General features: G+C 47.8%; 1 protein-coding gene across 5 annotated transcripts in view; it reads left to right on the forward strand.

Moving 5' to 3' along the window:
* CAMKK1 (calcium/calmodulin dependent protein kinase kinase 1) overlaps window positions 1-18,521 on the forward strand; it is a 96,895-nt gene that overhangs the window by 26,589 nt on the left and 51,785 nt on the right. For all 5 annotated transcript variants that reach the window (XM_083875268.1, XM_083875272.1, XM_083875269.1 and 2 more), the window contains one exon: window positions 12,456-12,974. In XM_083875268.1, coding sequence (XP_083731394.1) covers window positions 12,534-12,974 — 441 coding nt within the window. In that variant the 5' untranslated portion in view covers window positions 12,456-12,533. The remainder of the gene's footprint in view (window positions 1-12,455; window positions 12,975-18,521) is intronic.

Genomic DNA, 18,521 nt, shown 5'->3' on the forward strand with positions numbered 1-18,521 from the left:
AGCTCAGTGGCACAGTGTGATCTCTGCATCTTCCTTAACCCATGTGGCTGGGCTACAGCCAAAGGGGAGTCACACAGGGGGTGACTTGGGGCTTTGCTGCTGGCTTAGGCTTAGGCTTTGCTAAGCTGGATGTGGCTAAACTCTTATCACTGCTTCAGATGTTGAAAAGGGGGATGCACTGACTGTCAGAAACAGGTCTGAAGGCATGAGCCCAGTTTTGGTTTGTGTCAGGAATGATGGTGTAGTGTTGTTATAGATCTACTCTTCCAAAGGTGTGTTCATTATAGGAAGAGTACAAAGGTGCATGAAACAGGCAGAGTTTGGGAATCAGAAATTTGGGATTCTCTCAGTGACCATCAAGGTGGTGTCTAGGTGACCCTGAGCAAGAGTGACTTTTCCCAACTCCTCTGTGTAAATGTGGTTTTGGCCCTTGGTGAGTAGGCACTGTCTGTAAAACACAGGTAGGTGACAGGCACTATGGAAATGCATTAGACAAGATTTTCAAAAGCAGCTGAAGAATTGGATTTTATTGTTAAACAGAACTGGTGAAAGAAAAGCTAAAAATAGTTTTCCTATGGGTGTCATTTGTCAGGTAATAGAGAATAATTCACAGGCTTGTAGGTTTTCAGTTTTCTATAGTTGTCTGTGCTAGATCTCCAGGGTCATAGGTGTGCAGGATTTTATCAACAGCTCCTCTCAGATAATTCAAGTCAAGAGGAATCTATCACCTCCTCGAGAAGTTTTCTAGTTTGCTTTGTCTCTTAATTGCAGAAGAAGGGGGTTTTTTGTGCTCTATTTTTTTTTTCAAAATTTACCTAAGTTACCTATTGTTGCTAGCTTCAAAGGCAAAAGAATGGTACTGATTGTACTAATGGTACTATACATTATAATATTATGATAATAGTAATAATAATAGTAGTAGTAGTAGTACTAGTAGTAATAATATTAGTGTTTTACTGTTGTTACTGAACAAAAAGCCCTTCCAGATGAGGATATTTCAAAGGCTGCCTCCAAGGGAGTCACCTCTCCTTACTGGCCACACAGAGATTTTTATGTTGCAGTGTGCACTGGTGGAAGGAAGAAAGATGGAAGACTCCTCCTTAAGAGGATGAATACAATGAGAGTTATTTCTGATACTGCCTTTCAAGGGCCCTGCTAGCCTAAGAAATGCAAATGTGGAAGAAAATATTGTTGGCCTCCTCTCCTGCTGGGAAAGGAGCCCTGGGATGGTTCCCACAGTAACTGGGCAGCTCTTTTAGACACATGTGGAACACAATTACCCAGACACTCCTATGAGCATTTCCACATTTTTTAGGCTGAGATTTTCTGTGTTGTTCACACTTTGGCACATGGGTGATGATCCCTTCTGATGTCCTGAGAGCACAGTTAAAGTTCAAGAATGTGTTTAAGTGTTCTTCTGGAGTGGAGCCAACATCTCCATCACAGAGATGAGCAGCTTGTTGGGAAACTCAGTGGCTGCATACAGACTAATTGTTCTGGGATGCAACCTGGAAGGTGCTGAGCACCCTGGCTGGCAGCCAGCAAGGCTTTTAAACACATGCTTTGCTTAGTTTTTTCAAATTGTTACCAGTCTTGTTCTTTGATTTCTTTTCCCATAGCAACTGGAGAAGGATATCTGAGTAGCCAGAGCAGTGCAATTCATTTGCCAGTGACACCCCAACCTGTACCACAGGGATGTCTTCCAGGACACAGGATACAGCTGTTGGGATCGGATATTGCTACCAGTGCCCAAGTCAATTGGCTTCAGAGTTTTCCTTCTTTGCTTTCTTCCTGGGCAGGGCCAGGCTGTGTGAGTGATGCTCAAACTCCATTTGTAAATCACATCCCATCTTTCCACATGTCTTTGCTTGCTATTAAATTGCACAGATCATATTTCCTTACCACCCTTTCCTCTTAGACTGTGTTTGACTTTCCTCTGCCTTGAAAATTTTTGCAGCAAACAGCCAAATTCAGGTTTTATTTGGAAGTAGTGTCAGCTGCAGTGGAGTCCAGGGTAGGGAAGAGAGGAGCCCAAAAATCCTGTGGAGGTTGATGGCTTCTAACTCTCTTGTTTTCAAGTTTTTGGCTTTGTCTGCTGTCAGCAGGAGGAAGGTGCTGCAGCCCAGGTTAGAGGCTGGAAGGAGCTTTGTGCAGAGATGTCCCTGTGTGTGCTGCCATCAACACTGGCTGTGTGTGTTCTGTCCCTGAGCCTGCAGCTGGGGCAGTGCCTCCTGCAGCTCCCTGGGTTTCACTGGGGTATGGAAGGCAAGGCTGAACCCTGGCTTCTCAAAATGTCTGGACACCTCCTTGCCTGCAGATTTACTCTCTGTTCTGCTGCTGCACCTCTGCTGACTTGGTGACCAGAAACTTGCCTTTTTCCACTGCTGCTGTGGCTTTGCAGAAATGGTGTGGCTTTGCATAATTTCTAACACTGGAGAAAGAGCCCAGCTGATTAAGTACAATGCACAGTACTTGTCCTGAGCCACAAGAACAGGGGCACAGCTTTGGTGTCCCAGGAGAACCTGGAACTCCACCTTGGGTTCAGTCTATTCACTGGGGTGAAGTCAGGGTGCCCTGGGGTGGCATTTTCATACTCATGTTTTAACTAAAGCTGCACCTGGGAGCTATTGTTGGCCCTTTGGTGCTGTAAAGCCTTTTTCACTCTGACAAATGCTGAGTTATCAGCCTGAATTTCAGGGATAGCATTGCAGTGACTCAAAAGAACAGCTTTCTCCCCAGCAGCCTTTGCCTGGATAATTTCCAGTCATTGACCTCGGGGCTTTGAAAGAGCATTTAGGCTTAAAAAGCTAAAGCTTAAGGCTTCAAAGGAAGTGGGAAGCCTGCTACCCATTACATTTCCAAGTGTGGGTCGTGTGTGCAGGACAAGGGTAATTGTTGTGGGGTACCTGGTCCTGACTCCTGTGGGATCTGTTGTTCATTCCCCAGAGCCTGTTCCCTCTGTCTGGAGCCTCTCTGCTGCTGCTGCCTTTGATATTGTGCAGGTTATCTGAGGACATGTTTTGAGGTCCTGGGGTTTCTAAAGACATGAGGATTATCAGAAGATGGAAGTTACCCATGTGGAAATAGAACACACACTCTGAATTTGAAGTCCATTTGTCTTGTTGTGCAGAGTTCACTGTTTTTGCCTTGCCCTGTGCAGTTTGTGCTTTGCCCTTACCTGGGGCTATGCAGATTGGCAGAGTGGATGAAGACCTTCAGCCCACGGACGCTTAGAGATGGGTGCTGGGATAATTTCCCTGGCTAAAACTCTTTGCAGAGATTCCCTTGAATAGAAATCTCTACCTGTGTTTGAACTGCTGGGAAGAAGAAAGCCTGCAGTGTTCTGTGCTTATACTTTTATTGTAGATTTGCAATCCTGGAACAGGTGGAAATTAATGTTTTTGAAATGCTGAAAAGACTTTTCACTGCAGCTGGCTTACAGAACTAAGCAACTTGATCTATCACCTGAAATACCTCCAGATCTCTCAAAGGCAGCTGAAAGCTTTCTCCTTATCTGGGAGAGAGATAAACCTCTAAGACCTGACATGTATAAATGCAAACTTGTTCTGCCTGGTGGCTTGCTCAGCTTGTTGTGGATGTTTTTTAAACAATTGTTTAAACAGTGCTGGTCTGTGCTGTGAGATCTGAGCCTGGCAAAGGTGTTTGATGCCGAATTCTTTTGCCATATTGATGATCTGTATGTGTCCTTTCCCAGATTCCACTATGCTGCTCTTAAACAGAATAACCAGAATTGTTCTGCAGTGATTTGCTTTCTGTCATTGAATTCTTTTGTACTGAGCAACAACGGGAATTCTGTGAGCACCTGGAGAGCAGGGTTAGCCATGGCAATGAGTATAGAATGTGCTAGTGGCTGCAGGGGAGGCAGGCAGAGCTGAGAAATATGCTGGTGAAATGAATAAATTTGGGAGGAGAGCAGAGATGTCCTGGAAACATCTGGGTGCCAATGTGCAGCTTGGGCTGAGACTGCTGCTACAGCAGCAGTCTGTCAGTGCAACTCCAGGTGGCTTCTTCCCTCCCCCTAATTTATTTAATTACTGGTGTACCTCCTGGGCTCTGCTGTGGAAGCAGGATGCAGTCCTACAAGATCAGCTGTTGCGTGCACTTGGTTTCTGTTCCTCAGGGTGACAGATTGGTGTTGTGTGAGAGCTGGCTTGCCTGGCTGGCAGGCTCCCTGCTGCTCCACAGCCTTTGCTGCAGGCTGGCCTTACCAGGTTAAATACCAGACCTTACACTAAAACCAGAGGGCAGGTGCCTTGTGCTGTTCACACAAATCTGTGCATGAGCTCATTGCTGTGAATTCTGCTTTCAGTTCGGTTTCTCTTCTATTCCCTTTTCTTTCTCTCTGTGCCACAGAAGTGCTTTCCATAAGCTGCTTGCTGGTGCCCTGGTCCTGCTGTCCAGCAAAGTCACTGGTAACTGCTCTGGCTTAGGGACAGGTTTGATTTGAGTGCCTGGTTCTGCTCCCAAGAAATCAGTGGGGATTTGGCCATTGTGGAATATTAGACTTAGCCCTTGCATTCTGAGAGGCTGTTCAGGTCCTCTTGATTTCTTAATTTTCAATTTGTTTATCACAACAAACAGTGGTACATGGATCTGTATCATCTTCTGTGGCAATTTTGAGGTTCCTTATGGATTGCAGCAGAAGATGGCTCACCTGAGACCAATCCCTTTCCCTTAGAACAACTGAAAACCTTCTTTTTCTTTAACCTGCCATTTACCTTGCCATGGTACAGATGTTTGGAAAGCCATTATTGCAATGAAGACCTTATATATTAAAGTCTCCCTGCTTCTGAGACAGTTATTTTGCTCATTAATCAATAGAGCCTGGCTACTGCCTTGCTTGTTAGTATTTTGCAAATAATCTAAGCCTTTCAAATTTCATATAATCTGACATTCTCAGTTATTTTTTGAAGCACCCCCTCACTGACTGTTTAAATCCACCTCCAGCAAGCTGTGCTCCCTTCCACGGCTGCCTCCTCTCCTGGGAATCACGCTGCCTCTCAGCCCAGCAAGTGACAGCAAACCATGGCACTTCTTCCTCCTCTTCCTCCTCCTCTCTCCTGCTCATGTTCAGCCCCAGGAGTCTGCTCCCTCCATGGCACAGGTCCTGCTCTGACCCTACATGGGATCCTCCTGTGTGAGCTGATGTTGTCTGTGCCCACCTCATGCTGTAGCACCAGGTGCTCTTACAGGTGCTGGTTGGGAGGCTGCATTTCCATTGGATTTATGGGGATCAGTTTTCCCTGTGCAGCAAGCAGGTTGCATTTGGGGTATTTCCTGTACTCTTGATGGTGACTGGAAGAGGGGGTTGGGAAGGGCAGGCTCTGAGATGTGAGTTGATGTCTGCTGAGAGCAGCTTTAGAAATGAGGTTTTCTCCTCCTCTGACACCTGAGTAGGGGTCCCCATGTTGTCCAGGCTATGTGTGCATATAAACATGCCTAAATCCTTCACATTGCTTTCTTTAGGGTCACTTGGAAGTGAGGCAAAGCACCCAGTGAGGCTGGTGGTCACACAGCAGGGCTGGACTTGGGCTCTCTGCCCACACCAACCTCCTCTGTCCTCCCATCCTTCACTGCCATGGTGTCAGGAGCTGGGATTAGTCTGGCACAGTGACCAGGGTCCAGGGAACTTCCCAGGCCAGGGTCCTTCCCCCACAAGGCTTTTGTGTCCCTTGTCACAAGGACAAATGGGATTTGTTACAATCTGAGCTCAGGCTGTCATCAGAGTCTGTGTGGAGTTGGGTGCTGGGATGTGCTGGTCTGTGGTCACTTCGGGCTGTTGCAGAGATGGTGAGTCACAGCACCTGGCATCATTAAAAGCAAAACTCTGGGATTTGTGGTCTGAGTGCCTCTCATTGCCTGTTCCTCGTGGTTTCCCAGCTGTAATTTGCAAAATAAAAGCATCTCTGATGTTCATACACTGATAAACAGCTTTAAAAGATTAAAGCAGGAGTGAATATAGTCCAGCATCAGGAGCTGATGCCCACAAGTCTTGCTGAACCTCTGCTATGAAACACAATAAAACACAGCAGCCAGACCTGCCTTACCCATTTATAGCCAGGGCTTGAGCACAAAGGAGCACAACTCCTCTTCAGTTCTTTGGTGTCATCTCCACCAAAGACAGGGTTAAAATGTGCCAACAGAGCTGCACTCAGGTAATGCTCTGGCAGGACTTCTGTTTCACCTGCATTATCTGGAGTGTTTAATGTTTATATCGCTCTCATTTAGATAGACTTGGCATTCCTCAGTGTTTTCTTGTTACAGAAATTTCCTTAAGTAGAAACTTTTTTCTTCAGAGTAATTTTTGGTTGATTATTACTTATATATGTAATTAGTGTAATTGCATCTGATTATGCAAATGTATTTGACCATATAATTAGAACATGGAGGGATGAAATATAATGCAGTTGGGAAATCTTTTGTAAAACTTTCCAGGCTCGGGACTATGTGCAAGGTGGTTGTTATCTCTTTAATTGTAGGTTGGTAGGCTGGAGATCTTGGTTCAGCATCCTGGCTAGTTTCAAAACATATTTTAAATACGGTATTAATTCCTCTTTAAAGTGGTTACATGGCCTTCATGGTGTGTAGCCTCTGTTTTTTACATGATATCAGGAGATCACTGCTGAGCTCAGCATGTGTCTCATATGTGCATCTATATTTTACATCCATGAAAGAATCAGTCCATCATATGGAAACCCCAGATTCTGCCTTCAGATGGGAGAAGAGAGGAGAGCAGGACAAGCACAGAGTTGTGCACCTTGGGGTGCTTGTTGTCTGTAGCTCAGGGGCAGAACTGGCCCCAAAATCCATTTGGAAGACACCCTGCCTTGAAAAGGACTGGGGAGGAGGTAGAATGCTGCATTTTCCAGACTGTGGTCTGGAGATGTTTGTTGTAATTTAAGAAGTCTGGCAGGAGCAGGGGTCTGAACCTGCCTTTCAGATTTCTCACACAGTGCTTGAATTGCAAAAGCTGCTGTTCTTTCTCATTCCCTGGTTCCTGTGAAAGCTGTGCAAGGAGCTTCACATAGGTCATCAAAGCACCTTGCTTTAGATCTGATTTTCAGCTGTGGCACAACAGCGAGGCTCACTGCCAAGAGCTGTGGAGAGAAGAGGGGCTGGATGATTAGAGCAGGATTGAGCGATTTCTCAGCAAGATGTGCTTGTCTGTGCCCTGAAACAAGAGCCTTGTGAGCACCAGGACAAAGCAAACATGGAGTGTGTGCAAAAAGCACCAACAGTGTGTTCTTATTTGTCATTCAGGTTGTGTTAATGTCTTCTGCTTCTAGTCAGAAATTAGTACCCAAAGTGATTACTGCCCTTGCCAGGGAGAACCCAGTCCAGATGAGCAGTCTGGTGTACACCTGCCTTGATTATCTCTGCAAAGTCTGCAGGGATTTGCTTCTTTTCAGTTTCACAGAGCTGCAACTCCTTATTGTCTTTTGCCTCTTGGTTTGGGCTGCATTTTGGCCAGCAATGTCTGAAACTGGTTTTCACAGATGCCAAGAAGCTCATTTGCTTCTCCAAGGCCTGATTCCTGGCAGCAGCAGTGTGAGATGGGCAGGAGGCAATCTCACCCTCAGATGCCCTGCTTGGTGTGCTAGGGGTGGGCAGAGCTGAAATGTGGGCCAGGATGCTCTGAATTTAATTACTGCAGGAGAAATGAACCCTCTAGCTGCTTTCCCACCACAGCAGTGAGACCCATCAATGGCTGGTGCATTATATCTGAAGTTCCATGTATTGCAAACTGCTTGTGGGGTTTGTGGTCAGCTCAGATCTTGCTCCAGTGTGTGGCTGTGGGACCCAAGTTCCCCTCAGACTTCTCCAGACCAAAGGTATTGGAGGGAGCTGGCTGGGCTTTGGGCAAGTTCCTCCCACATGTGTAAAAAATTGATGGGGTCAGGGTGGGGGGTGTGGAATTGTCTCCCTCCTATCAGGGTAGCAGTGCTTGGGGAAGTCTTGCAGAACTGAGAGCACAGGAGACACTCCAAGGTGGAAATACTCCTAGTCTGTATTGCTTGGTGTGAAGAGACAGCTTTGGCTCTGGAAGGGACTTGCTGACCTGCCCTTTCTAAAATGTCAGTCGAAGAGCTGTCCAGGACTTGGCAGCCCAGCCCAGGACATGGTGCTTCTCTCCTTAAAGGGAGTTTCTGTTGCTGCTGGCAGCAGTTGGAGCAGATTCTTCATCGTGGCCGTGCTGCTGGGGGCAATGTGTGAACAAACACACACAGGACAGGGCTGGGTGTGCTGCCAGCTCTGCCCTAGGCAGGAGGGAGTTCCTGGGTGGGCTGGGTCTCACCTGAGCTGATGATGCTGGTGATAGGGATGACATCCCCTCTGCAGGCAGCCAGTCCTGGTACACAGATCATTGCACTGACTAGAAAACCTGGCCTGATTCCTGACCTTGCTGGTGTATAGGAAAGCACTGAGTAAAACTGCTGTGATCATTGAGACCTCTCTCTGTGACAGGTCCTGTGAGTCTTGGGTGCTCAGGAGGTACCTGAAGGATGTGCATGCAGGGAGGGTCTCATCTCCCTGATGCTCCCTGTGGGGTATTCCAGCCATGAGCATTTGAAGCCTCTGACTGAGCAGCAGCAGGATTGCCTGAACCCTTTCTGTGCAAATGCTCATTACACGTACTGTTCACTGGGATTCTTTTACTGCAATGGCCCCTGGGGTATCAGCACGGGGCAGGTGTGTTCTCAGAGACACAAAGGAGAAGCAGCATCATTCCTCTTAACCTGGAACTGCAACAAAGCATAAAGTCACTTTTCTACAGCCTGTAGCAGTTTGGGAAATTAGGCTGGGTTTGCTGTGGCTCAGGGCCTTTTAGTCTCCCCATCCTTTCTGATAGGAACATTTTTAGTTAGCCAAGAGGATGGACCAGACAGTAAACTAGATTTACAGCTTTTTATTTTTCAGACAATGCTTTGGAATACTTTATTGAGCAGCAAAACGAATTGCATCTGCTCATCTCTCACTCCCACATAAAATACAGAGAGATTTTCTTCAGGATCATATTCCTTTCAAAAGGGTTTTTTGTACCATTCTCTGCTCAGTGCCAGTCTGGGAAACATGTGCAGGCATTTAATAAATATATTGTGAAAATCATGGTTGAAGTGGCAGCCTGCCTGCAGCGGAGGAATAGCTACAGGGAAAAATGGTAAATAAGATATCTGTAAGTAAATTAATTTTGCTCATATAAGCTTGTTTGCAGCTTTGGTTCCTGTCTGCAGCATTATGCTCGGCTCCAGAGCAGGTGTTTCAGTGTTCTGGGGGATCAGCAGGGACAGCAAAGCTGCGCAGGAGCTGGGAGGTGGTGGTGGTAGAATTTCTGTTTTGCTGGGATTTCCCATCGCAGCAAGGTATGGTTGTGCTGTCACAGCCTGAAAAACTGCAAATCCACCACTGATTTAGCCTTGCAGAAATTAATAGTTGCCTTTTGTACTGAGTTTATGCACAATGAGACTGAGCTGCATGTAACTGATTTGCTTATTCAGAAATCTTTGCTTTCCAATACAGTTTTGGAGGATTTATCAGCGAAAAGGAATCCTTCAAAAGAGCAGAACTTGAAACAAAGCCCAGCTCTACAGATGAGCAATTATTTTCTTTAAAGTGTTGCTGGATTTTTTAGCCTGCTTTTAGCAGCACTGTATTATTTGTTTCAATAATGTATGGGTCTGTTTGTTTTGATCAGATGGACTGATTTATGGAATTTATCTTCAGTTTATCTAGTCCAGTTGTCAGTTAGCTGAAGATTTGTTTTGCAGCCTGTGCTGTGGGTTAGAAGTGAGCAAGCTTGCTTCAGCTTTTGAGGAGGAGACACCCTGGGTGCCTGGTCTGGGTGGTGAGGAGCTGCTCAGGTGACTGACATGAGCATCACTGCTGGGCTGCTCTTCCCACTGCTCCTGGCCTATTTTTTTCCTGCTGGCTGAGCAGCACGAGACTCACAAATGTTCAGCCCAAGTGGGTGGTTTGTGGGCTTTCACACCCAGCCACACAGCAACACAGGCACATTCTTAATTCCCCTTGCTCCCACATATGGGGAAAACCTCGTGGCAGGAGGAGGGAAGAAGGTTTGAGAGCTGCAGGCTTCAGCAGGAGATTCATTTTCCTCTTGGTGCTGCCTAGGAGTGAGGTGAGCTGTGACTGTCTAGGGGCTAAAGCTGCATCAAGGAAAGGCCTCGGGTTTGTTTCTCTATAGGCAGAAGAAACAGATTTTAGCTCAGGGTGACCTTGGAGGTTTCCTCCTATCCCTTGGGCAAGCTGGGTTAAATGGTTGGAAGCATTTTTGCTCCCTCCTTGCCTTCCTTTAGAACGATTTCCATGATGTACCAGCCTGCCAGGAGAGCTGCAGCCCAGCCCTGGCAGAGGCTGCTGACAGCAGGGATGTGCTGGTGCTTTCCTGGCAGCCCTGGGAAGCCCAGATCCACAGGCAGGGCTGGAGGCTGATTGTGCTTCCCTGGGACTGAGGAGATGACCTTCACCTAGAGCCAAGCATGCAACGTGTGTCACTGGGAACTGTGCTGCTCCCCAGGCTCTGCAGTGCAGGGAAAGCCTCTGCAGAGGAAGGGGGGTGACTGCAGGCTTGCAGTTGCCCTGACCTGATGCTCCTTGTTTAGCTCAGAAGCTTTCCAGACTTCACAAAAGCATTTTGCAGACAGCAAATCCTCAGTGGGCTCCCCACAAATCATTTTTGAAGGGTCACTGCTGACTTGCTGTTTTGCAGCCTGGGTTTGGGGGTTTGGAGCTCTGGCAGAGGGGAGGCTCGTGCTGCTTTGCCCCACCATGTGCAGTGTGTTCTGGACTGAACCCCACACCCCTTCTCTCACTGCTGAGAGCCACTCCCAGTGCCTGCACCCTGGCTCCAAAGGGGATTTGTGCTTTGGGATTGACATGTTTAAATATAGTTTTAATAGAAGCTTTTAAAGCTGATCTCACCATTTCATTAATGTTTTGAATGAGTGACACTTCTGTCAATTTGTTTCAAGCAAGCCTGCAGAAAAGACAGGGTGGGGGAAAGGAGGTGAACAGTGGAGAGGAATATCTTAGACCTGGGTATTCCCTTTCTGTGACACCAAGTGCCCAGCATGTGTCCCTGATTGGCACATGACTGAGGGTGAAGCCTCCAGCCGAGATCTTAATCTGGTTTTCTCATTGATATAAAAGGTTGCTTGAGTTTGGCTGCCATGATGGATTCAGGAGGTCATCCCTGTGCAGCAGAGCTCACTGCAGTGTGTTGAACTGAGCATTGCTGGGCAGGTTTGAGCCCAGCTCAGCCTGTGCTCCTTGGCAAGGGCCGTGTGTGTTCCCAGGCTGACGCTGGATGGGGCTCTTTGGACTCACTGATCTCCACCCTGCCCTCATGTAAATGAAATGTAGATGGAAATGTCACCTGGGTTGCAGGGGTTTTATGCACAACCTGCTTTGAATACAGAGAACCACAGGTTGCAATATTTCAGGGTTAAGCCTACTCTGGAATTCACTGGGTGCAGGCCAGGATGCTGTGAGTAAAGTCAAGTTCTCCCCCACTATCCCCAGAAGCTGGGCAGAGGGATGGAATGATGCAGTGCTGCATCTTCAGAGATGATTAAGTGTTGACAGCCATGTGCTGCAGAGGATCATTTCCTGCTCTGCACTGTGCTGGGAAGACTGAAATCTGTTTTAAATTGAGACTGAAATTAGCATCCAGGAAACAGCAATTTTATGCAGCAGTTTTAGCTTTGTATTGCACTTTTGTGTTCTGTAGGTCCTTTCCCGAGGAAAAGCTGATTCCCACCATGCTTTAATCATTAAGCACTGTTGATTTGCCACTCACTTTAGCTTTTATACACGGTGGGCAGCAAGATTAACATGTGTTTGCACAAGACTGCAACTGTGTGGGGCCAGGGGTGACCCTGGAACCAGATTTGCTTTTAAATTCTGCTTTTGCTGACCATGTTGCAAATGGCAGTGTGGAAAGTCACCAGGCTTGGCCATTCTGTGACACTCTCTGAAACCCTACAGGGCAGCAGAGAGACTGCTGGGGATCCCTAAATGGCTTTGAAGTTGTTGTTGTTATGCCTGTTGGGTTTGAGTACAGGCCAGAAGCTCTTGTATCCTATAAATAAGAATTCAGGAGGTCGAAAGTTCGACCCTTGGCCCTCAGCTGTTGGGATGCTTCTGCCAGTATTGTAAGCTCTGGTTGTCTGTAGGTCTGGCTACAAGAGAAGTTCTCTTTGGCTGTGTCACTTGTTAAACATCAGATAAAATCTCATTTTTATCTCTTCCCTGTCTAGCTCTATGCCTTTCAGTCTGAGTGTTTGTACCCTGTTTACAGCTTGCCAGTGTTTTGCCTTCAGACTTTCTTGCATGCTGGAAAAAGCCAGGGATGACTGTTTGGTTATATTTGAATGAAGATGATTATTCAGTGTACCTCTGTTTGTGATTCCTCTCAGGTATTTCATGGAGCCTTTGAGCACTAACATCACTGCTCTCTGTGTGACCATCTGAGACCAAACGAGCTGGACACAGCCATGGGGGACTCTGCAGCAAATGTTGTGGATGGAGCCATGGACACACAGACTGAACTGGTGGAGAGGGTGGCAGCCATAGATATATCTGTTGTCCCAGACAAACGTGACCAAAATGGTGAAGACAACCATGAAGAAAATGACACAGTCTTTTCTGATAACATAAAGGACATCCAAAGAAATGGAGTCAGTAGCGACATGAGAATCAATGAATTTCTGCCTTCCCAACAGTCAGAAGATGCTCACTTGAGGCATGTTCCCAAGAAACCTCTAACTAGACCTGGTCTATCAAGTAGGAAGCTGTCCCTTCAGGAAAGATCATCAGGAGGTTATTTGGCTTCTAGCAACACTCCAGGTTGTGGTCCTTATGCCACAGGGCCATCACCACGTATAGTCAGGAGACCAACAATAGAGTCCAATCGGGTCTCCATATCAGACTCTGAGGTAGGCATGTTCTCCCCCACAGCTGAGGTGTTGTGAGGTAAGGTAAGTCTTTCTCAGGTGGTAATGGGAGCCTTCAGTCTTCTGGAGTAGTAGATCTGAAAACACTGCTGTTTCTAAGGGGGTAGTGAAAAATCCCTGGAGCCAGGGATCATATGAGCTTGGAATTGGAGTGTTTTTCTAGGTGTAGCCCTGGCCCTGACATTTGGGTCCTTTAGCCCTCACCTGCCTGGGGTAGTCTTGTTAAGGCACCATGACCCCTGTGTCATGGTAGCATGTGGCAAGTCTTTCAGGTTGTTCAGAGAAAAGGCTGTGGCCAAATGACTTTGCTCTCATGTCCCTGCTGTAGGTGCCCTTTGGAAATTTACCAGTCACAGCAGCTTTGCTGATGGTATTTTATGGATTTAAACTTCTGGAGATTATGTATCTGCTATTGTGTTTTGCCATAATTGAAGGCACAATTTAATTTTATAAAGAGCTTAAATGCCTGGCTCCTGTCAGGGTTTTCTTTTCTCTTTAAAGCATTTGTAACAGCAGTGGTTATGGAAGGCCATGACCTTACTCTCCTTCAGAGGGGTGTTTGGGTGGCTATGGATGTTCTGCAGTGCTTTCCTGGTTCCAGACCTGCCCTGGAGGAGCCATGACATGCTGTCACTGGTTGAGTGTCTTGATGGAAGTGGATGATGGTTGCAATTCCCAGCGCTGGATGTGCTGTTGTGGAGAGGGTGGGGAGCAGAGGGGCTGCTCAGACCACCATGCCCAGTGTCATGACCTTGATGCCTGCAGGGATCCAAATCACTGCAGTTTAGACTTCTGCCAGTGTGGGTCCAAGGCACCTGGAGCTTAACATCTTGGTGTTTCCCTTTTGAGAAGTGCTTGTTTTCCCCCTGCACACCTGAGAGGATGGTGGTGCACATCAAATCAGCCCTTGTCCTCTGGGGAGTTGTGCAAGTCACATCAGCTGTGGGATGGGTGGTGCATCCCCAGCTGATAGAGGATAATTGCAGAAGGTGCACTGCAGAGACTGCAGCTCCTTTGACAGCAGCCATATGCTTTAATAAGGGAGGCAGGGGAGGAAAGGAGCCAGTTCTTGGAAGCAGGACGTGACTTGAGTGCCAGCTCTCCCATCCTGCAGTGCTGTGACTGTGCCAGGAGGGAGGCTTTTCTGAAATCTTTCAACATAACTGCAGTCAAGTGTGACTGGCACATTCCCATCTGCAAGCAAATTCAAAGTACTCCATCCTCTTCCACTGCATCTACATCCTGGGGAGCAGAGGTTACTGCCTGGGGGTGAGAAGTGCTTGGTTTGAAATGCAGATGTGGAGCCCTTGTGTCCCTGCTCCTGCAGCAGCTCTTTACACAGTGCTGCCTTTTTCATGGTCACTTTGATATCACTGAGAGAGCTCTGCTGTGGTGCAGCAGAGCTGTGCTCATTGGAAACCATCATTCATATTAATGGGTAGTGGCTGTGGTAAGAGTGGGAAGGGAGCCTGGGATAGCTGGGAACATTCTGAGGTGGTTGCTTGCCCTCACAGAGGTTCTCTCAGGGGCTGTGCTGCTCCTTCCCAATTTACAGGGATAGCATCTATATCTTATAAAGAACAGAAGGATTAGGAAAATGCATTCTTGAGCACAGGGTAAAATTTGAGGCTGGGCACTGAATCGTGAGCAGTGTGTGACAGCAAGATGAGTGTGCAGGCGGCACACAGCCCAGCTCCAGTGTCCAGTGTCACCACTGCTTCTGCCAAGGGGCTATTAAAGGGTTGTTGTGTTGGTGGCTGTGAGAGGCACTGCCAGTCCTGATCTAAGCTGAGCAGCTGAGAGAAACAGCAGGGAACTCTGAAAGAAATGCAGAGCAGGTCTTTTGTTCTCTGTCAAGGATTCCGAAAGTTACCAGGGTCTCCATGTTGAGGCTTTTGGTCCTATTGGGGATAAAATCACCCCTTAAATGAGAAATACAATCATGGTGCACTTGGCAGCAGCTGCTGCTGGGTGTCTGTTGGTCACTGTGCTATGCAGACTCTGGTGGGTCACTGACAAGATCCAGCTCACCAGGCCCAGCGTTGCCCTGACCTGCCTGCAAATGCACAGGTCAAATGCCTTTGTTGCACACCTTGTCCTAGGCAAGCTGCACATTTATATTCCAGTCAGTGCCTCTCACCTGCTTAAGGCCATTCTGGCATTGATTCTTTCCCCTTGCTTTGGGTTTCTGGCATCATCAGTCAGTGCCTTCCAGAAGCAGAACATCCATTGCTCCAGCTTGTGGCCACTGCCTGGGTCAGTTACAGTCTGTGCAAAGCTGGAGATGAAGTTCAGGAGCATTCAGGCTTTATCAGTAGGCATGAGTAGGCAGTGTCTGTCAGGAGCAGGGATGGATGGCACAGCTGCATGTCACAATTTCCTGTTGTGCTGATAGCTGTTATAAATAAAATGGGCGGAGATAATATTAATCTCCTTAAAATGCCTTTATTAATCAGCTCTTACAATGGTTGCTCGAGGGGTTTTTGGCTGCCCGCTGCGCCGTGGAGGAGGAGGGTTCTGGTCAGCTCTGCTGCAGGGAGTTGAGCAGGGCTGGAGAACTCTTCCCTCGCTGGGAGTGTTCCCAGAGTTCTGAAATTCCTTTGTTTTCCTCGGGGTCTCACCTCTGGCTTGGCACTCTCAAGTCACAGCGAGTCACAGAAACTGGAAAAATCAGTTCTTCTGATACTCTAGGGTTTACACGGCTTAGTATTGGTTCATGTGTGTTTTAATTTTACTTAGTTTCATTTTTATAAGGGGTTTTTGGTGTTAAAAGAGTCCCAAGTTGCACCTGGGGTTTCTGATTTGCATGTGGGGTCGGCCGGGGCGAGCGGCTCGGGAGCTTGTGGACGCGCCATCCAGCAGCGGCGGCTAACCGCCTGGCGGCCACGCCACGTGGTGATTTTGCGGGCTTTAGGGCTTTCTGCGCCGGGGCTCGGGCCGGGACGCGCCGCTTTGTTGCGGCGGCAGCGGCGGGGGGGTCCGGGCCGGGGCGGGCGGCTCGGTGCGGACACTGGGAGCTAGCCCCGCAGCGGCGTCTAGCTGCCCCGCGGTGAGCATGGGGGAGCGGCTGGCTTTCTCTTCTCCGGCTTTGGTGGTGGCAGCACCAGCTGCTCTGGCGTCGGGGTGGAGGGGGGAGCTTGCGGTGCCGGGCTTCTTTGAATGGAGCTCTCGAGGTTCGTTTTTAAGGTGGTCTGGGGGGTGCCACGGAGGTGGCTTCTCACTGCTACATTACAAGATAAACATTTCAAATTTCATTTTTATCAATAGCCATCTCAGACTGAGTCTGCTTCCCTCTCCAGCAGGATGGCAGCTCAGTGCCTGGCTGTCATTGATGCTGTATCCTGGACTGATCTGGAGAAGTGATGGAGAGATGTGCTGTGTGGAGACAGAGTATGGCGATACAGCAGAGCTGAATGCCCTGCTTTTACTGATGAATTATGGAAGAACATTGTGTTCTCTTAGAGAGATACTGCTGAGCTTTTTTATGCAGGTTTCGTATTTATTCACAGGCTGAGAGGAAAAGTTCTGTTCAGGGATGAAGAGGACCAAGAGCTGAAGCTGAGCCTGTGAGGCTGAGGGAGGATTTATCAAGTGACAGCAGCAGGCAGTGAATTGGGGCTGTCCTGTCACTGGGACCACTCCCACAGACACCTGCCTTCTGAGCACAGCTTTTGGATTTGATATTTAGACAGGTGGTACCTCCTGGGCTGGCAGGGCTGCAGCAGGGCTGGGGCTTGTTGTCTTGCACAAAGACTATTCCCAGAGACAGCAATTAGCCAATTGCCCTTGTACAAAGAGTTGGCAGCTGCTGATGTCTCGCAGCCACTGCTGACAAGTCTGGGTCTGCAGTTTTTACTCTGCAAGAGAAGTAACATGTTCTGCTCTCCCAACAGAGTTACTGTGCTCTTAATTAACCTGATCTGTCATTTCTCTATCAAAAATAGATCTGTAATTTTAAAAGTTCTCTGCTTGTTCCTCTCCTTTCTTAGATTATTCATGGCCTATGGCCTGGAAGGTTCTCTCAGTGCTGCCTTCCCTGGCTGGAGTGCCTGATGGGATTTCTGCTGCCTTGCTCTGCCTATCAGTGCTTTGCTCTGTCAAGGGAATGGCTTTGCCTTTAGCTGTGGCACAGAAGTGATTAAGCTGAAGCTATTAAGGGTACATAAAGCTGCAGAGCTGAAGCACAGGCCCCAGAGTTTAGACCCACTTTGCCTCTGCTGATGTGGCATTCCCAGCTCCTGCTCAGTGCTGGCAGCAAGGCAGGAGGAGAGGATTTTCCAGAGGCTGCTAAAAGCAGCTTCTGCTTTGCTGCCCAGATGATGCCCTGGTGTTTGTGTGTACCAGAAAAAGACTCTGAAGATGTTTTTACAGGGGCATCTTGTCCCTGTGTGACTGATGGAGTTTGTCCCATCTAGAACAGCAGGTCTTGGATCTGTGAAGGGGGAGAGATGCTGTGTGTTGGAATGAGGCATTTACAAGTGCAGTGCTGATGGGTTTAGTTAGGGTTTGGTTGTTGTTTTTTTTTTAATTCTGCTGTTTTAAAGCAACCTTTTTGCTAGCCAAGAAAATCTTACTTGCAGAGTGGCTAGGGGAAGAATAAAAGATGTCTTTTTTTCAGGCTTTCTCCCCAGAGCTGCCAGCACAGTTAATTGCTTTATACAGTCTCTTCTCCAGTCTCTTCCAGTTGAATTTTCTTTCCCTTTCACATGTTCCCTTCCTCTCCCTGAATCCCAGTTCCCCCTGTCCTGGTGTCCACATTGTCTCTTCACCCTCTGGGATCAGTAGGAGACTGTTCCAGGCGTCCTTGCAGTCATGGTAATCAGCTGTAGGAGACTGTTCCAGGTGTCCCTGCAGTCATGGTAATCAGCTGTAGCTATGTGTGCTTCAGCAGGAGTGGAGAGGATGAGTCAGGCCTGTGCCTTCTCCCTCCTTGGAGATGATCCTGGCCTGCAGATGCAGGGAGGAGAATGAGCTGACAGAGGGAATTTTCCTCTGCTGGCTGTCCATGGCTTACTCCAGAGGCATGGAAAATAAATCACTTCTTTGTCCTTTCTTTCCTTGGCTTTCTCCATCTTTACCATAGCCCCCTGGTTGTTTGGCCAAGGGGTTTGAAGCAACTGGTGTCAGGAGCTGAGAGGCAGTGCCTTGATGCTTGGCTGATCCAGGTCTCACACTCCTCCAGGGCCTGGGAGCTTCCTGGTTTTCTTCAGAAAGTGATTTCCTTGCTGTGCACAAAGGTAAACTCAGGTGGGACCAGGGCAGAGGCAGGAACTGAGCTCCTACTCAGTGTAGGCTGAGAGCTTCCCCTTCCAGCCCCACAAGTCCCCCAGATGAATTTCTTCTACAGGCCTTACTGTGGTGTTCAAACTAGAGCTCTTGAAAAGATTAAAGACACTTGGGAAACATTTCTTCAAAGAAGACTCCCCCACATTGCTCATTTCTTTTCCTTGGATTAATTAACCATTATTTAAAGTTGCATTTCCAACTTGTCTAAGGCTATGGTTTGAGAGAAGGAGAAAGCCCAAAGCT

The sequence above is a fragment of the Zosterops lateralis genome, assembly GCF_965231275.1.
Source record: "Zosterops lateralis genome assembly, chromosome: 19".
Taxonomy (NCBI): domain Eukaryota; kingdom Metazoa; phylum Chordata; class Aves; order Passeriformes; family Zosteropidae; genus Zosterops; species Zosterops lateralis.